The sequence below is a fragment of the Hemicordylus capensis genome, chromosome 1, assembly GCF_027244095.1.
Source record: "Hemicordylus capensis ecotype Gifberg chromosome 1, rHemCap1.1.pri, whole genome shotgun sequence".
Lineage (NCBI taxonomy): Eukaryota > Metazoa > Chordata > Lepidosauria > Squamata > Cordylidae > Hemicordylus > Hemicordylus capensis.
In genome coordinates, this window is record NC_069657.1 from 218,397,285 (window position 1) to 218,423,052 (window position 25,768).

At 42.2% G+C, this 25,768-nt stretch overlaps 1 protein-coding gene across 2 annotated transcripts in view; it reads right to left on the minus strand.

The window, feature by feature from the left end:
* Positions 1-772: 772 nt before the first annotated feature.
* SATB2 (SATB homeobox 2) overlaps positions 773-25,768 on the minus strand; it is a 277,520-nt gene continuing 252,524 nt past the window's right edge. For both annotated transcript variants that reach the window (XM_053283545.1, XM_053283544.1), the window contains one exon: positions 773-3,943. In XM_053283545.1, coding sequence (XP_053139520.1) covers positions 3,488-3,943 — 456 coding nt within the window. In that variant the 3' untranslated portion in view covers positions 773-3,487. The remainder of the gene's footprint in view (positions 3,944-25,768) is intronic.

Sequence of the window (25,768 nt, forward strand, 5' to 3'; positions counted from 1 at the left end):
CCGAATGGATAGTTCAGAGCACAGAGAACTGACAGAGCGCTTCGATAGTTATAAGACTTTGGGGCAATATAGACAACCCATTGGAAATCTTCCATCCAGCTTTTTGACACATATTTAGATGCCCAATTTTTGGTAACATTTCTCTATCCCTGTAGGTCCCTGTAGCTCTTTGTAGCTTTTTCAAATTATAAACAGAAATAAGCATTAGGGAAACACTGAAGCTGACTAGCAACTTTATCTTTCATACATTGGATTTCATTATGCTTGCTGCAATCTGATTTGCCAAGAGGCAAGCTGAACTATTTCCCACTCTTATCCATGTTTGTGTGAGTGTAAGTATATGAACTGCTTATATTTGGGGTAAGAAGAAAATGTACCATTTGAGCAAGATGTTCAAGTTAGATAAGTTGATACCTCCATTCCATTCTCTTCAGTTAATCTGAAATGATAAACTAGCCCAAATAACATAGCAATGATGATGTAATTAGGGTGAGTTGTGAGGCATGCCTGGACCATTTGCATGTACAGAAGTCTCTCGCTCTCCCCCACCCCCAGTGGTACAAGCTGCTTTTTAAACTGGAGATGCTTTAAAGGGCACTACTGGGCTCTTGACAAGCACATTATACAGTATGTCTAAAAAGGTGCTCTAGATTGTAGTCTACATCACATTTCTAAAACAAGATGGAGTTTATTTGTGACTGTTAATGTTTCATATCAATTCAGAAACAAGGGAAGGGAAACTGAGGGCCCAAAAAGGACTTCACAAATAACGTCATTTACTGAATGTGTTTTATTTCAACAACCAAAAAATTCTAACAGACTAACAATGCACATAAGTTAAAATTTAATTATCACTTAGTGATAACAAAGATCAAGTTGATTTACATGGAAAAAGAACATTTACAATATGTTAATCCTCATTCACATTGTTGATACTGCAATAACACAATTTTTTTTAAAGTTTTCTCTTATTTCACAAAAAGGCGGAAAATTGTGCTTTGTTAAGAGGCACTACAAGAAAAGATTCTTTTTCCAAATAGATATTATATGATGAATATTGAATAAATAGACATATATGCATTGTAATTCGCAAAGTTCTGGCAAGACCACAGGCAAAAATGCCCACAGATTCACTTAGAAGAACCACTGCAAAATTGGCGGTGGAATTAAAAATAAAAATATAAAAGGCAAGACTCAGCATTGAAAAAAATACCTACTAAACATTTTGGTTGAAGTGTTTAAAAAAAAACCAACCCAATGCTGATGCCGTCAAAGAGATGAATAACTTTATGAGAGCTTGACCAATATTACATATATGTAGTGATTTCAGCAAGAGTTTCAGATAACAGTTTGGAAAGAGTAACTTAGAACACATAAAGCAGCGCCTATTGACTTTATGATTAAAGCTGCAGCATACTACAGAAGGAAATGATGAAGAATTTAAGTAAGCAAGCCAACATTGTTTTTCAAGGGTATGTGAAATGGATACAGATACTCTGTGGGTGTCAAATACTGATTCTGGAAAATTCCCTTTTTAAAATGCCAGAGGTTACTGAGCAGCTAAAATTAGCTTGTATTGCAACATGTCTTCTCCCTGTATGTTGTTATATTCTTTTAAAACAAAAGAGGTTTATTTTAATGCCTGCCTTTTATACCTTTCAAATATATAAATAGTATTAACAGTTATATTACAACGCCTGTGCAAGAAACATAACATAGCTTTCCAAGTGAAATTGCATGAGGTCTTTGTTAAAAGTTACAAAGCACATGTCAAAAGGAAGTCTGCCAATGAATTTAAAGTCAAAAACGCAATCCAGACACATTAGGAAGGAAGTCAAAATATCCTTTAAAAACACACACACACACAAACATCATTATGTAGAGGTGCAACAGCAACACTAGTGGTGTCACTTCCAAACCATGGCTTCAAAAACTTCTTGGAAACTATAGTAGATTGCAGCTTTAATGCTTGTACTGTTGAAGAGTCAGTCCATATTAGTTCTGCTTTATGTAACGGAATTGCTACACTAAGTCACTGGGAAAAGGTTTATGACAGGGAAGTGAATACATAGAAATTGCTCGGCTTACTCTTACTGCCTAGAACTGCAGCAAGTTTAGAAAATGTGTTCCCACTAAGTCTACCATGAACCACATGAGGACTGTATCTTGGGAGACTGTTGGCTGAAAATGTTTAGTCTTACAGAGATCCTTAAGCATAAGAATCCAAATGTTGCAGGAAAAAACGAAATACAGAAGGAAATTCAGCAAAACACCACACCTTTTAACTGATTCAGAACCAAACTTTCCCCACATTGATTGCAGTGTTCTAGTTTGATGACTGCATTTTTAAAGGTTTATTGAAAAGCAACTCCAACATATAAAATGCGAAATTACCCTAAACGCTGATATCAAATATGATGGGAGCAGAGGAACAAGAACTACAGTTGCACAAGCCCCACTGAAAGTAATGGAAGTTGCACAACAGCAGTGTAGATGGCTTGCTCCTTAAAAAACAACAACAAAAAACCACCTTAAATTGTGAAATTCCACACATTAAATCTCATAAAAGCAACTTGTTATGAAGACCTCATTAGTGGATAAGTCTTCTGTGCACTGAATTTTTCACTGAGAAGTCCACGAAAATCCATCTGTTCTCTACAGAAAAGAACCAAACATGCTGGGTGACTTTAAATGTGCATTGTGTACTAAAGTTTTTAAAACTTACTTGGTTTGGGATTTTATTTTTAAGGTGCCCTGATCCCACCCACCCCACCCCGTTTTCTCTGTCTCCCTCTTTCTCTCCCCGCCCCCATGGACTTTTTTTTTTTTTTTTGGCAGTGTTGATCTAGGTTTTCAAATGCATACCTCAAAAATTACCCATCAAGCTGCCAAAGTGGAAGCTGTAATTAAAAAAATCAGGGATAAACACAGAAAATAAATAGGTATTCCAAAATAGTAACCACACCCTGAGAGCAGGCAGCAGTTTATCTAAAAGCCAAAGCAACTCATTGTGAAGTGGTATTTTAATACACAAACAAGACTCATCTTCAACGAGCTCATTTCACAGTCTATACTTTCAGATTGTAAAGTTATGTCCCATGCAAATTTCATATATATATATATTTTGATGTAAATATATATATAATATATATATATATATATACACACACACACGCTGTTATCATTTCCTTCATTGATTTCATAGGTCTATTTCTTCCTGTAACTTGCTAGAGGTTCCTTTCATAAGTGCAAGGTTAACGATGATGTAATCCTACATGAATTACAATTAACATTGTCTCAGTCAAACATAAAAAGTGTAACACTCAAGTGCCTGTTACAAGGGAATGTCTGATTGGGCTATGCAAAATAATCGTTCAATTTGCACATTATGTGCACTGGGGTGGGGGTGGGAACACATAATTTTTAAAAAATGAAGCAAAAAAAAAATCTTGGATCAATCTATTGCTTTGCCTGTGATGGTTTCACATTATCTCTGGTCAGTTTCTGAAGCAGTTGCCTTGTTTTTGTCAGGATTCTCTTCTTCAGTTTCCACTTTGTACATTTCCTCAGAGCCCTCCTCACTGTCATTCTCCTCTGACTCAGTTAGCAGCTCTTCATCTTTGTATTCTGCCACATCTACCACGGTACCCAAGTGCTCTTTTAGCTTCCCATGATGCTTTACATGATATCGCTGGTTCTGGAAGAATTTGATGATGGTGTGTTTAGGCAGATCCAACTGAGCAGATAAAGTGTGGATAGCCTCTTGGTCTGGATAGAGGCCAACATCGTGAATGAAACTTTGAAGGATTCCCAGAGCCTCCAAAGAAATCTTAGTACGGGATCTTGTCTTTTTGGTACATGCATCCTCTGCAGGTGGGGGTGGGGCCTCTTCTCGTGGAGGTGAATTCTCCTTTGCAGGCAGGGATTGCTGTCTATGAAGAACCTGAAATGTCAAAATTGCATTCATAGTTAAAATACGTCTTGCATGACATATCTGTCTGTTCTATATGTAGTACTTCTCCAACAGTAGTAGATAAAACCCTAGAACTACCAGAATCCTTATAACAGTGAGAAAAACCCTTAAACATGTATTGTGGAACTTCTGTACTTTATATTCTCACTGTCTCTTCTGTACAGTGCAAGTGGATTCAAAAAGAAGAGGAGGGTAATACCTGTCCATAGTCTTCCTTATACTATAATAAGTATAAAGCCTATAATCTTGAGAGAATTTCCACTTTGGAGAATTTTCTCTACATCCCTCTGGTGGGAAGGAGATCCCCATTAGAATTTATTTTTAATTACATCTATATCTGCATTGGATCTGCAAATGGATCATTGCTAACCAGACAGGCCTCCCCCACCATTAACACTATGCATTTAGTTTTGTTGTTGCTACATTCCTCTCAATAGAGTGAGCGGTGCATTATGGGGATACCCCCTCCCCAAAGCCAGCCAGGAGCCCTGCAGTCTGCTGGCCCCAGCCAGCAGTAAGACAGGGTTCAGAGAGTGCTTGCTCTCCTAATCCCATTTAAGAGGGTGACTCTGGAGGTGGGTTTGCCGCTGAAGAGACGCCAGGATCAGGCAGGCAAAACCAGGCTGGGCTTCCTAAGCCCAGTTTTATCTCTGTGTGTAAACAGCATTCTTGGGTTGTGTATCCGCTTGACATGGCGAACCAGGCACTTCCTTCCTCCATCATACACAAAGGTAACATCTGACGTTATATGTACACAAGACCCTGTTCATGCAATGTCTCCCCTTTCTTGAGAGGCAAGAACTGTGAGAACCAGGGTTATCTATGTATACACTATGTACATGTGGATTCCATGCATCAGATTTGAGGCAAGTCTCATGATCAGTGAGACTCACCAAAATGAGGTCTGCGGGGAGAGTGGGCTTAGCAACATGAATAAACAACAACATGAACATGATGTGGTGCGGTGCAAAATACTGGGGACAGCAAAAAGGGAAAATGGGGAAAGTGCAAGGTCCTTCAATTGCCTAACTTCAATAAGCAGCTATGAGGAAGGTCCTGCATTGCTCACCTTTAAGGCTAGTGTATGCTCTGGGGATCTGTATGTTTAAACAAACATCCCATAACCCATATCAAGAGAAGATATCATAACTTTGTGCAATCACTCGTGCTGGTGCTCCCTGTGGTGGTGTGCTTCTGAACATACATGCACACACACCCCACTCACTCCCCCCCCCATTAACTTCCCCTCTCCAACTGGCCGCCCACCTGGTTGCCAACAGCTGTCTCGACACCCAGCTCCCAGGCTTGCTGTCCTTCTATTGGCCCATTGGAGACGCATGTGTGCCCACCCTCTACCAGCCAAGAGACCAGCCGATGGAAGGAGGATGGGCCCGGGAGCTGGGCGAGTGGCCAGAAGAGGTGGCTGGCAGCAGCGGTGGCAGCAGCAGGAGCCCTGGGCAGGGGGGAGGGGAGCTCAGCAGCTCCTTTTTGATGTAGGGCAGCTTGGGTTCTTTGAACCTGTCCACCTTATTGGAACTCTGCCCTGCCTGCCATGGCTTCAGAACTGGGTCTAATAGAATCTCATACAATGGGCATTGTATTCGTTCATTCATTCATTCATTCATTCGATTTCTATAGTGCCCTTCCAAAAATGGTTGATGGCTCAGGTAAAAAATGAGATTAGCATTGCTTTTCATGGAAATTATTTTCATGTAAGAAAAATGTCATAGGTGAAGCAGTCCTAAAAATGTGGCATATGCGATATTCCCAAAATATAAGTTGTCAGAGAGGCTGAAGGTATACAGCAATATTTTCATGATGTTGGTTGGTTTTATATTTTTAATATGATTGTATGCTTCTTTAGAGGGGGGAGTGAATGGAGTGTGTGCATGTGCACTCATGAGCACACCACCTTAGGGGGCACGACTGTGAGTGGGAAAGCTGAACTTACCTTTCCCCTAGAGGATCTGATTGACCTCCCAGGTGCCTCCTGGTCATGTGGCTCAGCTGTGCACATGAGCGGCTCTCCAGAGGCTGGGACAATGCATCCCAGCCTCCAGGAATCCCATAATGCACCATGTGACGAGTGTGGTGCATTGGGAGTTCCCCCCGTCAGACAGGAGCTCTAGGCACCTGTCTCTGTGTCTGCCCCACGCAAACACACAATCTCAGCCATCAGCTAAAGGCTGGGTCAAAATGGTGGCTGAGGCGCTACAGCAGTGCCAGGATCCACCTCAATCCCAGCGTGGCATTTGATCAGCCTAACCGAGGCTGGGCTGCCCTAGCCTGGGTGAGGCTGCTCATGAGAATAGCCTTAATATCTCAGGATAGGATCAGGAACACTAAAATGTTTAATTTGAATGGGAGAGCAACCAAAAACAATTTCAAAGCAATGATACAGACAGTGGAAGCATTAAAAAAGAAAGAAGGAAAAAAAGGCAACTGCACTTAAATTTTCATTATTTAGACAATTTTTCTAAAGTGTAAGAGGGTTTTGTGATGAGACCCTTGTCTATTATTTGGTTTCAAGTCCAAAGTAACTTTGTTCCAAGAGAATTTTTAGACAATGTTTCCACTTTATCAGAAGAATGGATGGTTTATTGGTATAGGCCCTAATCCAAGTAAAATTGCAAACGTGATAAATTGAGAGAGTCAAATTGTCTGGTCCAATACATTTCCAACTAGCAGTAGCTCCCACAAGTCTTGAGGTTTTCCCAGCCTTCCTACCAGAGTGCCTTTTAACTGGAGATGCCAGGTACTCAAGCTGGGATGGTAAGCATATACTGTAAGCCATGACTTCCCACCTCTAAAGGTAGTAGTGTTTAAGGATAATTGAAAACAATGGCAGAAGTCAGCCACAACATACTTAAGCTGCTTGATTTCAAAGGGACTCAAGGGCAACTAATTTAACTTGCATCAGGACTATGGTGTTTTTATTGGTAATATGATCTTTCTACTGTCAATAGAACCAACAGCAGATACACTAGCATAACTGGAAAAACATATAGTTATTTTTCATATCACATGCACTCAAATCATTTTTACTAAGACTAAGTAACATTTACTTTACAATTTTGATTAAAAGTCATTTTATGTTCCTGAATTGTACACAAAATGTCCAAACACAAAGACGACAATTTGTTTTTAAAAATGCACATATGAAGTGTGATTTTTAAGTCTTAAAATTAAGCATTTAGCATCAAGACTTGAAGCAATTAACATGAATGTATACTTGCTGCGCCTTTCTTGTCCAAAGCTGTTCCCTCATTTGTTAGAGTGATCTGTAAAATTGCTTCTAATTTAAAAAAATGGCTACAGGAACTCTTCCTATGCTATTTGACCCATCTCAACTACACATAGCATTTATTATAAGGGCTCACATGCTGCACAGGGCGTCCATAGTTTCTAATTGACATAGTGGCATACAACTGTGATTGGGCAATTATAAGCTACACTGGTCCACAGCACCGTGGGTGGTGTTTTAGACACTCACAGTGGTGCAGGCAGTGCTGAATCGTCCATGTTACCCTGCATCTGTGAGCCAGTTTCCATGTACTAGAACACTGGATAAACAGATTTTAAAAGTACAAAGAAGTAAACACATTTTATATATTTCAATTAGCTTGACTCCCTACTTGTTTGTCTCCCACAGGCCTGTTCAACAGATTGCGGAAACAAAATCAAAGGTGCTGCTGTATCCAAGCTGACTTCTATGAGCTATTAGCTTTTCATGACTACCATGCCACAAGCTGACCATAACTGTAGAGTCCAAGAGCATTCTGTGACAAGGTCCTGGTCTTAAATACAATTATTTGGTAATAAGTCCAAAGTCACTTTGTTCCAAGAGAATACTATTGGGATCACAACACAAACTTGACTTTCTCAGAGCTCTCAGGTCTCTACTTTTACTCTTCCTTCTACTCCTCCACTAGAACAACCATGTGTTCTCTGCAATTTTTACCATCTGGAATGGACTTCCTATTTCTTCCCCAAATCATTTCCCATCTCCTTGCAAATCTGAAATGAAACATATTTTGTTCCCTAGCCACAGGTCTCCAACATTTCTGCTCCTCTAATGTATTTTCCCTTTAATGTTGAAAAGACAGTCTTACACCCATATTTGCATTTTAAAAGTTGACGCTCAAGCTTGTTTTGTTTTTGAAAATTCTGCTTTTCATAGGTATTAATTTTCACTTTTCTGGAGTGTTATTAGTCTATTTAGATAGAAAACGTACAGATACCCAATATGATGAAAGTTGACTTTAAAAAAGATAAGTGACTCCTATTAAATCACACAACAGTGCAATATGTTTTGAAGGCCACAATGAAATCCAGCTGGGAACCATGTGTAAAAAATAATAGTACATGCCTGCAGGGGAGGAAGTATGATATGGAATGATTAAGTTTAGGAAAATAAATAATATAGTATATCATTATGAGAATGATCTATATTACTTGTAATAAGCAAAGACAGTGGTTTCAGACAGTATTCCAGGGAACCCTGGAGTTCCTTGAAAGCTTATCTGAGGTTCCTCATGAGATCAGTTAATGGCTACATTCAGACGTACAGGATAACTGCAGTTAACTGTGGCCGGGATTACAATTCCTAACTCCAAATTGTGTTGCAGATATTCAACAAACTGCAGCTACCTGAACTGGAATTCAGGAGAACCTCTCCCTGCCACTCGGCATCCCAGCCTGATCCCAGCCAGTTACACGGCCAGACTGTGGACAAAGCATCACCGCGTCAGTGGAGAGGCTGAAATTGGCTATGATCTGGAATAGGCATGTCAAGCGCGACTGTGCATTTTCGGAGCACCCCACCCACCCTTGGCAGGGGAAGGGTACCAAAAGCCCTTTAAAAGCCCTGCAATGCCAGCACTGCTTCTACCAGCCATGGCAACAATGCCCCCCCCCCCGCAGTAGATACACCAAAAGCACCACACAAATCCAAATTCAGGGTGTGTGTGTGAAATCTTGCTTTCAGTGCAGGATATAGGATATGCAGATAGGGGAGGACAAAAGATGCTCGGGGGTCTGTCCCACCATGACCAGGGAAGATGTTGTGAGGGGAGACCCCAGCAGAGCAGTCCAGCCAGACCCATCACAGACCTGCTGCTAGCAGCTTGCTGCTCAGTAAGCTATCACTCTCAAGTGAGGGCCAGTCTACTGGGGATATGGCTGTGCCCATTAAGGCGCTATCCCCACCCGTGGACTGCGAGCTCACAAGTTGAGCCGCCCACTTAACCTCTAGGGAATTCAAGGGCCCCCCGCTTTAGTGAGGCCCCCAACTCTCTTTGTTACAAAATAGAGGGGGGGGCAATACTTCCCTCTCCCCAAATCCCTCTGAAGCCTTGTACACTCCCGAGAGGACACCCTGAGGCTGAAGGTGCTATAGCCTGGTTGCATGAATGCCTGTGGAGTACTGTCCTGTGGAGTACTATAGCCTGCTATAGTGCTATAGCCTGGTCGCATGAATGCCTGTGGAGTACTGTCCCAATGGGACAGTACATTCAGTCAAATATGAAAATCCCAGGTCCGCTCTGTCTGTGCACTGTGCAGATAAGTAGGTGCAGGGAATTGTGGAAGAGGGCACTTTCCCCTGTTCCTCCAACCCTGGAGCAGCTGGGTTGACTGCAGGGGCTGCAGGCGATGGTGCACCTGTTCATAGGTTCAAATGGCCAGGCAGGGGGGCTTGTTTCTGAGGCACCTTGGCTGCTGTCCCTGGGAACAGGAAAGCAGTTTCTGGGGTACACCTAACCACCACTTTCCAATACACAGCAACACAGCTCTACTTGGAGCACCCATGGCCTGACACTCGTGTGAGCAGGCGGAATCCACATGGGTTTTTAGCCACACTCATCATCCAGCCTTGCTCATGAGTAAGCAAGGGCTGTAACTGGGTGCCACTTCCCAACCCTTTCTTTGTATATAAAAAAACAGCATAGATCCCCCTGAAACCTCCCCACCCTTTTTCTCTGTGAAGACTTTTACACACTGAAAGGCCATTTAGATGCTCCCTTTGCCCTTGCCTGGTCATGTGCATGGAGGGGAGAGAGTAGACGACAGGAGGGGTCTCTCCACCCATTCAGAACTTGCAGGTCCTAGTCCATCCTCATGCCGTATGCAGATCTGCCAGTGCAGGGATTCACGGGAGAGAGGAGCCCCCATTCTCCAGCCACTCCTGCACAATGGGATGGCTGTTCCAGGGTGATGGCAAGGGTACATGTGTATACATGGGCTGGCGGCCTGGCAGGGGACATGGTTTCGCAGCAGCTTGTCTGCAGTCCCCATGACAAGGATATCTTTCTCCGGGGTAGTATTTCCTGCAGCTCCCATCCAGAAAACATCCTTGCTCTATTTAGAGCATCCATGGCCTGACACTCTTGTGAGAGAGGGGTTAGTGAGAGAAGGGGATATTTTGCCATCTGGCATCATTTCAGATGTGTCGGGGCAATGCTCTCCCCTTCCCTCTGATGGTCCTTCTCATGAGCTGTCTGGGGGCGTCCCCGTGGTCTTTCATTCTCATGCTTGGCCATTGAGCCCTGGGTCAGGTGGCTGTATCCTTGAAAAAGGATCTCAGTTGACCCAAGACTGACCCGAGTGACCAGCCTGGATTGTGAGCAAGCCTATGAGGCACAAACCCCCCAAAAGGGGAAGGAGCTCGCCCCCCCCACTTCCCCAACCTTTCCATGAAAAGAATAGGACTTGTCTGCTTGGGAATCCCTTCTGGGGGGCTGCCTTTCCAATCCTGCCAATAGCAGCCCCACCCAAACCATTTGCATGGATGGTGTGGACAACGGGCTGAAACATGGACCCTTTAACCCATTCAAAACTCCTGAGCCAGGATGGGGAGTGGCATGGCTGGTTTCCAAGAGGCTGCCAATGAGAAGTGGCGAAATAATGGAGCAGCCATGTCCTCGGGTGGGTCTGTGCGGCCACCTCTACGACTGGAGTTTGGAAATAGGCACAACACCGCGGTTATAGCTGAGTCTGCAGTTGGGTGTAATGCTTTGGCGGCAAAACCGCAGTTGTTGGCAGCGAAGCTTAGACAAAACCAAAGGTTTCAACTGCAGTCTGGTGAGGCAAAACAGAGTTAGCTTTTGGCCTGTAAACTGTGGTTTAACGTGTTCGGGCTTACTGCCGTTACTAACTCGGCCAGCAATAACTGCACTTATCCTCTATGTTTGAACTCAGCCAATGGCACACTAGCTGCTCTAAAAGTCAGCTTGCCCACCACCACTGATCTTCCATTGCCGTATGCAGCTGCAAGCAAGTTTTGGGTATAGACTTTTCTACTAGTCCTGCTCCCATGCCTTTAACAGCAATATGGCAGTTGGGAGTTGAGCAGGTGAAACTTTCTCCATCACTTAATCTCCCTGCTACATTTCTCCATGTAAAACTGCTATTAAAGGTTCAGGAGCAAATTCAGCAGAAAAAGAAAAAGAAAAAGAAAGGCAATTCTATTGGTGTATACTCAGGGCAATCACACAGCTTAATAGCACTCTCTGACATTCACTCAGAGTGTACATCCTAGAATGTGCTTTAGAATATTCAAACATGCAGGGGTTCCACAGCAAATGCACTGAGATTTCACAGCAGGTAGCTTGATGTGGAGGCCCTGAGGACAGGAAGTACTAAAACCTGCTGGGTTTTGGCTTTACATAATTTTTAAATTATAAAGCAAAGAATGATTTAAGAAGTAATGAAGACTGCTGCTCTGTCTTGCAGGTGGCTGAATCTCCGTGAAGTTTATTTAAGAATGGCAAGTCAGGCTGTAGGGAGCCAACTTATGCCTAACTTCTTCCCCCCTTCAAAGTGAACAAGATCCAGTGCAGATGACCCTGGTTTCTGGATACAATTCTATTATTCATCTTAGCTTTGTTCAAGTATTATAAAAAGTCGGAATGTTGCACTCCCTGAGAGCATGCTCTGAAGCCCCATCCCTGGATTGATGAGTTCAGAAGCTTTGCCTCTGCACTTTCCACGGTTACAGCATTTGCAGAGGAGGAGAGCTTCTAAGAACGTTAGCATGGGGGCGGGCTTCAGAATGTGTTGTTGGGGACAATATGCTCATCCAGAGGTGTGGCAAATGATGGCCTGTCCTTTGCCAACAAAGTTGCTATGCTATATAGCTTGGGACAGCAGAGACTGTGGCTACTTTGTTTCCTAGTGGACAAGGAGAAGGTGATCTTGCACTGGGGTGGAGGGCAAGACTGAAACTGCATGAGCACACCCCTTCCTCTACTGTACAAAATGTTTCCTGTTGATGCAGTACTGTGCAACTGCCTGGAAGCAGGCTTAAGTCATTCCACAGCTGCAATACCGGTGGCTCCAGAGAGGGAGCGGGGGGGAAGCACCCCCTCAGAAAGGTAGTTATTCCCCAATTTCTGTTTCAGCAACCGAACATGCAGAACACAGCTCACCCACCCAGACATGCTCTTTGCCCCTTCTGTGCCCTCTCCCCAATTTTTTCTGGTGTCACCACTACTGCGGGGCTCCTGTTGGACAGCAGCCTCAGCAGGTCCCCAACGTCGATGTTCTACTATGCAGGAACGCTGGCCAGGATCTGGAACTTTTCCTCATGCAGTGATCTTGTACTACATCCTTACAGTAGCACAGCACCATTTATGCCAGCTCAGAACTAGTCAGCATGCTGCATGCTATATTAATGAGAACCCAAACTAGGTCCTATTTTGTGATCACTAAAATCAAGACTTGCAAGCAAATGTACTTAGGATTTATCTTATGCAAAGAATATCCTAAATGGGTCCTTCAGGTTTAAAGCTGTCACCAGTTTTACAGCATTAGGTTTAAATCTACCTTTTAAAAAAGTCACTAGGTCAAACAAGTTCCCATGGGAAGGGGGGAGGGGGATGAAACTGGCTCACATGCTCCACGTTTGCACTCCCCAATTCAAAAACCAATCTATGGCCTGTACCCACACATCCTCAACATCTAAATTAGGTATGGAATGCACTAAATCTGTAGAACCGCTTTCTGAATGCTACTTTTTAAGCCTACACTTATGCTGAAGGAGCACTGCCTATTTACATTTTTGAAACAGATGTTTGAAGTCGCTATAAACATACACAGAGAGAACTGTAGTGTAGCTCATCTACAGTCTCCAATTCATATAGAGAAGAGCACAACAACAACAACAACAAAACGCTTCAGTAAATAATCTGCACCTTTCAACACAATCCTAGTCTAGGGGTCCTTTTGGCAAGAGTGTTAATTAGAAAGTGTTTCTGCCAAGAACCTTTACTGGCTGCTAGGAATGTCTACATCAGAAACTAGCAGAAGTTACCATTTGCACCTGTGCTTGTTTTTCCTTTCAAAGTGGTGGTTAAGACTTTATTTTATTTTGCCCTGCAAAAAATATTTGTGTCCTTTCGCTAAACTCTGTAGCATTACATCAGAGTTCCAAATAAGCTCCAAATAGCATTACGTTAGAGAGAGCTCCAAATATTTGTTTTTGGAGCTGTGATTTTGCACCTTGACAGCATAAAACTGCATTAAATACTGCTTTTCTGTTATATCCTTTTCATGGACGATATAGTATCCTAAGGTTAAAAGCTCAGGAAAATTCAAACTGTTATTAAAAAAAAAAAAACTATCTATGAAGTGATGACAAATTACAGACTACAGGTGTTAGATTACATTTTGGCTTCAGGCAGGTTTAATATACCTTGGCTTCCTTTTACAATTGCTTGCAGCATGTACTGTTATGGACAGGGGAGTTTAAAAAAAAAAGGTACTCAATAAATGAAGACCATGTCAAAAGAAATCAATATGAGCGTGCAAAAAGGTAGGAAGTCTTAGGAAGTCTGACATGGATATATATATATTCATTCACTTTCATCTAGCTTCCTTTAATATTGTAACCAAAATGCTACTGGCATTTCTCACGTATTGCCATTTTAAACGGGGTTGAATGATTGCTTCACAAAGTAAACACTGATATTGCAGATAATTGAACAACTAAGGTGTGTTACACAGTTAATTTCATTTAATCAGGGCAGAATATATCTCCCAAGGTTATTTATTTAAAATGACCTTATCTTAAAATGGTCCTTCTTCTTCTCTGCACTTGCAGAGACATCAGCTGAGTATAAAAAGAAACAGCACTGTGTCCGTCTATGTGACTTTTCACATTTTATGAGGCTGTTCATAAAATGTGCAGCCTAACCCAGGCTAGGGAAGCCCAGCCGGTGTTAGGAAGCACATGAGAACCGCTAAGATTGGGCCCAATCTCAGTGGGGCAGTGCTGCCTAGCTCGGCTGTCAGCCGAGATTAAGGGAGTTCTTGCTCCCTTAACCCAGCGCTTCCTTAACACAGGCTTCGCGGCCGTGTGACCGTGCAGGAATCTTGCAACCCACACAGCCACAGAGATTGGCGCTTAGAGCGCCCATCACCTGGAGGAATCAAGCAATGCACCATGCTCAGCACAGGGTGCACTGTGGGATGCCCATAGGCTGAGTCACCGGACCTCCACACTGCAGTGCAGATTGTCAGGGTGCATGGCCGCACACTGAAAACTCCAACATTGATCATTTGAGGGAAGGTAAGTGGAGCGCATCCTCCCCCGCCCAGCTACCCACCTACCCAGTCGTCTGAAAGGGCTCTATGTTTCCCAAACATTAACAAATGCTAGCTAAATTTCCCAAACATTAACAAATGCTAGCTAAATTAACCGCTATGAATAATGGGTATCCAAAGGAAGTTAGTACAGCCACCTTAAGTGGCGCAGTGGGGAAATGCTTGACTAATCAGCAGAAGGTTGCGGTTTGAATCCCCACTGGTACTATATCGGGCAGCAGTAATATAGGAAGATGCTGAAAGGCATCATCTCATACTGCACAGGAGAAGGCAATGGTAAACCCCTCCTGTATTCTACCAAAGAAAACCACAGGCCTCTGTGGGCGCCAGGAGTCAAAATCAACTTGACGGCACACTTTACCTTTACTTTAAAGGATTTAGTAAGTCCAAGTACATTAAAATGAATAGCTGGCATTGTGACTAAGAAAGTGAGGATACAGCGAGAGGAGGCTCTTAATGCAGCCGGAGGCCTCCCCATTTTCATAGTGCATGCAGATGGGAGCAATTTTCACTTATCTTCCTTGCCTCTGAAAGTGTTCTGTGCTTCCCAAAAATATGTACCTGAGGGTCACACGGCCCTCAGAGAGATTTTTTTGTAAGGCACAGAGCACCTCCAGAGAAGATAAGTGAAAATGCCTCCACTCTGCCATACACTGCAGAAGTGGAGAAGCAACCAGCTGCGTTAAGAGCACACTGTGAGGATGAAAGTACACAGGTACAAGCTACATGGGAAGCTGTGTTATACAGGGTCACACCACTGGTCTATTTAGCTCAGTATTGTCTATACTGATTGGCAGCAGTTCTTCAGGGTTTCAAGTGGAGTCTTTCCCAGCCCTGCCTAGGGAGGGGGGACTCACTCTTCCATGGATCTGTCTAAATCATTTTTCAACAGTTTAAAAAGGTTTCAAGAGCTCTTCGGCAAGATGCCATCAGTCCTACCTTCAACCAAAGAAAGAGCACAGAACTCCCCCTTCACCACAGCTAATCATACTGCAGGAATGCTTCCACTTCAGAAATTCTCTGAAGCCCTGATTTCACAGCACCAGCCACCTCTTATAAAATGATGACAGTAGAACAAAGGTCTTGCAAGAACAGGACATTTCATTTGTACGCCTTGTAGCAACAAAGCTAGGCTAGCAGGCCTGATTTCCACTCCTCTCCTCTCCCCTCCCTGGTGGCAACTCTGCTGTTGAGTTTTGGGGAGAACAGAGAGGAATACACTGTAAGGCCAGCCAGGCCAGATGCTACAGCGAGGAGCAGCAGTTTCGACAGCTGCTCCTCCTTGCTGGCAGTGATTCACCACTACCATTTATTGTGGTGTTAGGCAATGCAGTTCATATTTCTCCTAACTGAATGGAACCAAAGCAGAAGGGACCATGGCATATGTGAAAGAACAAGCTCTGGACCCATCAACTACATGGAACACTGATAGTCATTTCAATGGGCTTACTTATACCAAAACCCTTCCCTGGCCAAGCCATTAGGCAGGCAGGCACATGAGACAGTCCTTCTCTAAGCTGGGCTGGCTTGATCTGTCCCTTCTCTTCGTCCTCACAAGCAGCAGCACATAGCTTGAGAGTGGACCAAGCTAAAGCACTAGAGAGGCTAGTGTGACTCACATGTTACTCAAGAAAAAACTACTTTTCTGAGACCAGTGTGAGGGGCAGGGAGTGGAGGGGGCAATGAGATAGTGACATAAGAACTGAGTACTGAGTGCACAGGCCACATGAGCAGAGGCCCAAAATGAGCCACAACCAGCCAGGACTATCATTTTGGAGGCCGGGGGTGGGGTGGGGGTGGAGGAGCCCCCACCACCTCCCAGCTCTTCGCTGCCACAGCAGCCAGCCCTGACTCTCACTATGGAGGCTGATGGGGCAGATGGAGGAGCACTTGCTGCCTTCTAGCAAGTCTCCACCACTACAGCAGCCAGTGCCACAGCAGCTAGCTCTGATACTGGTGGGGCTTCATTTTAAAGGAAGGAAGCTTTTTAAAGGTAAGAAAGAAGCCTTTAACATTAAAAGAAAGCCTTTTTAATGTAGGGAATCCTCTGTACTTGTAAAATATTCGAGTTGAACTGGGCTAACATCTGGCTTGCACATCCCTAGACCAGAGCAGACTGGTGGTGGTGCCATCACCTGGAGAGAGAGAGAGAAAGAGAGAGAGAGAGACAGTGCTGGCTTATCTGTCTCTCCCCCCCCCCGCCGCCCTCTTTTTTGCAGTGCCAACCAACTGCTTTTATTTCCTGGTATTTTATTTTTTTTAAACAAACTTGTACCAACAGCCCCAGTGGCTTTAACTGGGTGATACTGTGGATTTTATTTTCTCCTGTTGATTTCTTCTTCTTCTTGTAGCCAGCCTCCAGTGGCTTTAATAACTGGAGTGTTGTGCTTACTGTTTTTCTTTTTCTTTTCCAACCCCTTTGCTCCTGCTGTGTGTATGGATTGTATTTCATTTCTTTTGTTTTTGTAGGCTGGTGTGTTCTGTGACTTGTGTCTGGTGCCCAGCTTGCCTCTGTCTGCTGCCCAGCTTGCCTCTCTGTTTCCCTAGTGGCTTTTGCCCCCTGCCCCGCTTTTTCTTTTTTGGGGTAGGTGGGTGCCCACCTGCCCTACCCCCAGTTGTTGACTCCCAGTTATGGGAGCTGTTGTCCAAAAACAGATGGGGGGGCAAAGCTTAGCAGGCCTGGTCTAGAAGCTTTGTTTCATGTCAAACCATTGGTCCATCTAAGTCAATATTGTCTACAGTACTCTGTCCTCCAGTCTCTCTGTGGCAGGAATGATGGAAGGAAGGAAGGTTTGATTTTGTGATTTTCTCAGCACTGAGTATAATATGCTGTGCTATTGCTGCTATAACTATCTAGTTTTGCTGGATCTCAGATTGACAAAGGCAGAACTTGGATGCCTTCCTTCCTTCCTTGAGTTGTGGTTTGTTTTGTTTGTGAGATAGTGTTGTGGTGAGAAATGGACAGTGGCAGCACTCTCTCGCTCTAATATTTCTTGGTGATTGCTGTGATGGGCTCCATGTCTTGCCTTGAGACTAACTTGTGCTTCACTCATTTCTCCGGTCTGCTCTGCAATCTGCATTGCAAGGTGTACTCAGTCAAAATGTGTCTGAAGTTGCTCTAGTTGAGCTTACGGCTATGCTTGCTGCTAAGGGTACTGCTGTGGGAACTGTTGCAATGCTAGGAAGAAATATAATTAAGGTGTCATAATTGAGCAACTTGTGCCAAAGATGTTACTGCATCTTTGTTACATAGTTGTTACACAGTGCAGGCACTGCGGCTGGCAGTGGATTCTGGGTCAGTGATTCTTTTTTTGGCCATTTTTGAAATGTTTGTTTGAAATGTGTGTTCTTTGTTGGGAGGGACAAATTTCCTTTTACTGTGTGCTTCTGCAGTGTTTTTCAAGGCAGGGTTGCAAAATGCATTGTAAATTGTAATGCAAAAGTTAAAAATAATTTTTCAACCTTTCCTGCACACTCCCATAGGTTCCAATGAGGGTTTGGGGAAAAGGTTAAACATTTCTTTAAAATCGCCAACTTGCCTATTTGTTTTGTGGGTTGGGTGATAGGTTGCATCCACCATGCCTTACCACACAACCCACTGTAGTGTCCCTAGGAGATACCCATGGGGAACAATGGGGTGTTTCAATTGTCCCCATTGTTCCCTATGGCCGAAACACTCAAAATGTTTTGAAAGATCAAGTTGTTTTGATGGAACATTTTGGCCACCTGCATTTTGTTTTGAGTGCGAAAGAAAACACGGAATCTGTTTCATGCACATTCCTAGTCTAGTTGTATATAATTACCAAATGCACCATAAAGTGGACAGGGATTTTCATAAAAATACACATCGCACTAAAAGCAATTCAATGCAGAAGCAGCATCCACACTGATGCGAACCTGAAGACATACTTGGATACACACCCGATTTATATCGCTGCCTGTCATTTAGCTCACCCAGGGCTCATGCTGTTTAACTTCAAAGTCTATCCCTGCAGTCAGAGAAAGAAAGAGGACCCATGCCAGAACAAGCCCTAGGTGATCATAAACCTGGTTTTTATATCAATAATTGAGGATCCAACACGAGATATTCACTCACAAGTCTGCTTCCATGTGCAGATCTCCTTAGCTGCGCTGGGTAGATTTCCAGAAAAGGCTAGAACCAAAACGCAGCAATATAAATTGGGGCAAAATTACCAGAGAGACATTTTACAGTGTTCTATCACTTAAGGGTTTGTATGCAAAAACAGTCCACCATTTCATAAGTCTTTAAAAAGCAATAATTAATTATAATTATATCATTGATTCAAGAACTACTGAATAGAGTAATTGGTTCTTTTCAGTGTTTGCTCAATGGAATAGTTCTGCTATTGCTGAACAGATCTGACAGATTTTGCTGGCTGTACACTATCTCCCTTTTTTAGGAGCATTATTGCACTCCTGGTTCAACTCAGAGTATTACATTTTTGCTCCACAACTCTTTATTTTTATGTATGTATTTATTTTGCCTTCACTTTCTTTCTGCACTGAAGAGGCTGGGCTGACATAGAGACCACACAAGATTTTGGGCACTTCATGCTTCAGTTACTCAGTTGAGCACAGAGTCCACGCTTTCCCTCTCTACATTATATTTCTGTTGCTGAATGATTATATTTTCCTAGTACTCCTACTTTCCAACTGTTTTACTTGGGGGTGGGTGGGAAGCAGTTCTTTCCCGAAGTAGAAAATTCATTCCTATTAGCATTGCTGTGTGGAATATGGACTGCCCCAGTACAACTATAGACAACTACAGCCCTTTGTGATGTGAGTGAATCACAAAGGAGAGGGCGGTAGCAATACTGTTTCTGCTGCCCTGGCGAGCAGAAGCTCCTACAGGCTCAATCAGGATGTGTGGGATATACCACTCTCTTGCTAACCAGACTTCCAGAAAATGAAAGCAAAACCTGGAATCCTGCAACCCCAGCATGGAATGCTCTCGGAATATTAATCACCAAACTAAGAATATCGTTTTATAGCTGCTTCCTTCGTAAACATGAAGCAAACTTATGTTTAACTCAGTCACCTTAAGCGGCACAGTGGGGAAATGCTTGACTAACAAGCAGAACATTGCCGGTTTGAATCCCTGCTGCTACTATATCGGGCAGCAGCGATATAGGAAGATGCTGAAAAGCATCCTCTCATACTACGTGGAAGGAGGCAATGGTAAACCCCTCCTGTATTCTTCCAAAGAAAAAGAAAACCACAGGGCTCTGTGAGCGCCAGGAGTTGAAATCAACTTGACGGCACACTTTACCTTTACTTTAAAGGATTTAACTCAGCTTTATTCAGAAACAACTCCTTTCGCCTACTTTCCAGGAGACTTATGAGATCACCTGGCATTCTGTGTGTTTACGTGTCTACCACGTGTATATGTGTGTGTGTGTACATATCAACTTCACAATGTCTGGGCCAAAATGAACCAAATTGAGTACAATTGCAGGGACACATAGGGACATCTCAAAGGCATGGTTTGTGATGATGTCACCCACCCCAATTCGAGATGGTGGACATGCAAACACTTGAGGCACAAGCGGGCTAACTTGTGAACTGCCTAACCGATTTGAACCAAATTTGCTACAGCTGTAGGGACACATAGGGATGCCTCAATGCCATAGTTTGTGATAATGTCATCCACCCTGATCCAATATGGTGGGCATGTCAACATTTGAGGCACAAGAGGGCTAACTTGTGGACTGCCTAACCAATCTGAGACAAATTTGGTACAGTTGTAGTAAGCGACACACAGGGACATCTCAACAGCGTGGTTTGTGATGATGTTATCCACCCTAATTCAAGATGGTGGACATTTTAGATGGGGTGGTGCTGCCCCCAAAGGAGCTTGTACGTGATTTGGGGGTCCTTTTGGACTCGTACCTCCTGCTTGAACAGCAGGTGGAGGCTGCAGCCAGAAGTGCCTTTGCCCAGCTCCATCTGATTCTCAATTACACCCTTACCTTGACCGGCAAGCATTAATGACAGTGACCCATGCCCTTGTTATCTCCCGCCTAGATTATTGGAACGCCCTCTATCTAGGGTTACCTTTGAGGATGATCAGAAAGCTACAGCAGGTCCAGAATGCAGCGGTTCATTTACTTATGCATGCCAGAAAATATGACAGGGTAACACCTCTCCTGCAGTCATTGCACTGGTTGCCTATTCGCTACCGAGTTCAATTTAAGGTCCTGGTTTTGATCTTCAAAGCCTTGTGGTGTTTGGCACCTGTCTACCTACAGACCCGCCTCTCCCATCCAGTTACATCCTGTCTGGTCAGATCTGCTCAGATGGCCCTTTTGTCAGTCCCCGATTTCCGAGAGGTTTGGGGTGCTAGAACCCGGGAAAGGGCCTTCTCAGTTGCTGCCCCACTTCTCTGGAATTCCCTTCTCCTGCAGATTCGTTTAGCTCCTTCCTTGTTTATTTTTGAATCTTTATTGAAGACTTTTCTTTTTCGCCAAGCTTTTTACCCTGTAGTTTACCTATTTGCTTTCTTTTTCTTTTTCTTTTTGTTAGTTACTTTAGTTTTATTTAGAATGTAGTTTTAATGCTGTCTTGTTTTGCATGTTTTTTGTACACTGCCCAGAGTCTTCAAAGTGGGCGGTATATCAAATGTTTCAAATAAATAAATAAATAAATAAATAAATAATTGTGAACATTTGAGGTGCAATTGGCCTAACTTGTGAACTGCCTAATTAATCTGAACCAAATTTGCTACAGATGTAAGGCCACACAGGGATGACTCAAAGAGATTTGTAATGCTATCATCCAACCTGATTCAAGATGGTTGACCCGTGCAAGTGTGAACCGATTTGGACCAAATTTGGTATAGTTGTAGGGACACATAGGGACACCTTAAACATAGTTTATGATGATATCATCCACCCTAATTCAGGATGGTGGACGCATGAAAATTTGAGGTGCAATCTTAGAGAGCGCCTTCTTGTACATGATCCCCACCACATGTTAAGGTCATCTAAGGAAGTCTGTCTCCACTTACCACCGGTTTGTCTGGTGGAGACTCAGAGGCGGGCCTTCTCTGTGGCTTTTCCTGAACTATGGAATGCACTACTGGCAGAAATCCATAATTTGAGTTCATTATTGTCTTTCAGGAGAGCCCTTAAAACCTATCTGTTTGGCCTGGCCTTCCAGGGTTTTTAAATTGTTGTAAACTGTTTTAAATTGTTTTAAATATTTACCCTAGTTTTCCAGGGTTTTAAACTGTATGAATGTTTAATTGGTTTTATTCTGTTTTTATAGTTTTGATTTTAATTGTTAACTGGCTTTAATTGTTTTTATTTTGTTGTAAACCACCCTGAGCCATTTTTGGAAGGCAAACAAACAAATAAATAAATATGTGGGCTAACTTGTGAACTGCCAAATCGGTTGATTTGGACCAAATTTAGTCCAGTTGCAGGGATAGTGAAAAGAAAGTAGGCACATTAGTTCTGACTAGAACTTGTTATCCTTCTCCCTCCCTCCTTTTCCTTTCTGATTCCACACAAACACATACAAACACTCTCTACAGGATCCCAACAGGGACACACTTCTAATTAACAAAACATAAAAGATTGCTAGATAGAATACAACTGATATGCAGCTTGTGAATGGGGTGACTGAGACCATGGAGCTATCTAAGGGAGATCAGTAATACAACAGAAGATCAAACTAATGATTTTTTTTTTTAAGGCTGGATAATCAATGACCAAAAAAGGAGATGTTTAAAATGTAAAATAGATTTGTTTTTAATTTCATATTTTTTGCCTTGTGCAAGTAAAATGAAATGTGGGTTTAATACAAATAGCAATGTAAAGTCTGCATTTATCTAAAAACTGAACATGTAAACCCTCTATCAAACACAAATTAAAACTTGCTTAGCTACATAAAAGAACAAACTGGGATATGTGGGAAGATCAAACATTATAAATACAATAGGTCATGTATTGCATTTAATACAGCTGGATATCATATTTATGACCTTCTCAACCAAAATGCATATCATGTTGTGTATTTTCCATGTCATATAGAAACATTCTTCTGCCCAATAATTACCAGTCTTTCAGAAAAAGTTCTTGGCACATAGCCCCCAAACCAACACACCTAACTCTGGCTTCAAACCCTTGTTTTCAAGTAAGTGATCTTGCTTAGAGCCCTTACCTCTATGCAGATACTGAAATAGAAATCTAATGAATTCACAATTACGTCTCCTTTCTCCAAGCAGATATAAGTTTGTGGCCCAGAGGGTATTTGGTCAGCATAACAGAAGTGTTAGATTATGTCCTAAGTAGTATAAAAGTTTAGTTGCAAATCATACATTTTCAGTGTTTTAGAAACCAGTCAGTATGCACTTCAGTTTCATGGGATGACCCCTGGTTCTAGTGTTGTGTTATTCACCTCTATCATGTCTCCCCTTAGTCACCACTTTTCCAAAGTAAAGAGCCACAGATGCTTTATTCTTTATGTTAAAGTGGTGTTATTTTATATCCAGTGCTAGTAGAACAATCTCCACATAATGGATTGGGTATTACCCTTGCAGCAGCGGGGGATTTTAATGTAGCAGGAATCATCACCAGTCATCTTAAAACACAAACACACACACACACACACACACACACAATATGCTTAAAAGGGAGTGGTAGTGCTTAGAACCATTAGAAATGAATGAATGAATGAAGCTGGAAGATCACTCAAGGGAGAGGGTAGCCTTGTTTTTCTTCATCAGGTTGGGTTCTCCTCCCATTTATAAGGCTATATGAGTACTTTTGGTGCAATTAAATGTGTTTTTTTTAAAAGTTTTAATTTTCTTTTAATTTGTACTGTTTTATTGTAAACTACTCAAAGACTTAGGTTTTAGGCGGTATATAAATATGATAGATAGATAGATAGATAGATAGATAGATAGATAGATAGATAGATAGATAGATATAAACCAGAAATGCTCAATCTCTATTGTATGTATATATGTTTCTTACAGATATGTCAAGAGAGATGACTTGTCATTGGTGATTCCATATGCACTAGTCAATAGATGCACAATACAATTCACAGTATACATGGCATTCTAAGCTGCAGTGGCAAGGCAAGCCCATGGGAAACCAACACCAATTTTTCTCACTGATAATTTTGTGATCTGAATGCTAGGACATGTGATTTCCTTGCAACAGACGACCTAGCTAGGGATAAGATGCTTAGATTCCCTCAACAGCTGAGTGACAGCTGTGTATTTATTCCACAATGAAATTGGACATATGTTATTTTCACTTGTGTTATATAGGTTAATATCAGTGTATTGGTTCAGATGAAATTCACAGTGATTTTGTTCACTATAATAAAAGTTGGCAAGTAGGAAAAAAAAAACACAGTACTATCTCATAAATGTGATTCTAGGTTATATAGACCACACCGATAGCATTTTCATGAACAGTTTGTTGCACCAAACTCCCTCATCAGATAGGATGAAATTTGGAATAGCTACGTCTCAATGAGCAGGATTTTCTTCTTCTCTCTTTTCTAGTTCCCTCATCACCAATCTAAAAAAATAACAGTATTCTCTTGTTGCCACCAGCACCAGAGAATAATTTAAGAGGGGATGCTGATTAAATGTCCATGCACATGCAACTCCCTATTTAGGAAACTGATAGTTCTCTTGCTCCTTTAGGATTTCTTCTCCTGGGAAATTTCCCCCACTTGCCTGAGAGCAGAAATTCTGTTCTTGAGAGTCACCTGAATCAAATGCAAAGAGAAGCAAACAAACCAGATGTTTCTTCAGCAGCAATTGAAAAGAAACTAAAGGGAGACACTCCAAACACCCTTCCTTAATGGTCACGCTCAGTGTGTAAGGGTGGCATTGAAGCATCTCAAGTTATGAAAGTATGCTGGATGTTGTTCTGCGGAGGCATATTAGTGTGGATGCACAGTGGCCCACAAAGAAGTTAAAATAAAACCACAGAAAACTGGATGTTTAATTTAAATAATAAAAGTGTATGCACTAAATTAATCCTTATACTAAAACTACAAAACAGTGTAGATAGATAGATAGATAGATAGATAGATAGATAGATAGATAGATAGATAGATATGGCACAAGTTCATGAGCCAAAGATGGCATCCCAATTGGAAAAAGTTCCATTTGCCAATAAACTAACATAGACTAGACTTATTTAGATATTTCATGAAGCTGGCTCCTTTTACTTTAGTTTCAGAAAGTTTCTTTTTTCAAAATCACATCCAGGATTTGAGGCTTAGGCAGCCTCAGTTTAACTTTGATGTCCTTCTGCATTGGAGCAACCATCTCTTCCCCAAAAGGAAAGAGAACAAGAAGTAACTTCTAGCCAAGTAATCACTCCCTCTTATATAACCTTTTATCTGAAAAGTTCTAAAATGCAAATTTCTTGTTGGAATTTTGAAAGCACAACGGTTTTATCAGTCTTTTCGTTTACGATTGTTTTAAAGTTTTGTTTATGGTATTTTAATCTGTTTATATGATTTTTAGATTTTGGTTGTTTGATTGGATTGTAAACTGCCCTGAGATTTTATATAGGGCGGTATGTAAATGTAACAAATAAATAAATAAAATTTTGTCAGACAGATAGCCTTTGAAAAAGACAATGGCCTAGCATATGACAATTTTTCCCATCTGTGCTCCTAGAAGAGATAAGGTCACCTAATTCTAAATTTGACATCTAATTCTAAACTTGAAGAGTAGTGTTGGGGAAAATTAGCTCCAGAGCAAAGACAGAACATAAACCAAAAAGTTACAAATAACGAAAAGAAATTTTTTCACCATTTCCTGTGGAATGATATTCATTTTATCACAAGTGCATTGTTCCGAAGCCTGTGCATAATCTCCAGGCAACCAATCATTTAAACTGTGCTGCTAATCTTCAGTCTGCTGTTTGAACAAGCAGGGATCAGCTAAGGGATTGGCACAGATCCGATGTGGTTTGCAGGTGTCAAGCATTCCAAATCAGTGCACCCAACACCCCAAAAGGTCTTATCTCTAGACATGTGTTGTGTAGAACTAGATCTTTCCCTATGTAGGATCTGATACAGAAACACACACACAGGCATGCACTCACAGTCCCTGTCTGAAGCTTCTTGGGTGAATGAATAGCAGGCGAGCCTGGCCTAGTTGTCAAATCACTTCAGTTCATTCTCACGAAGAAA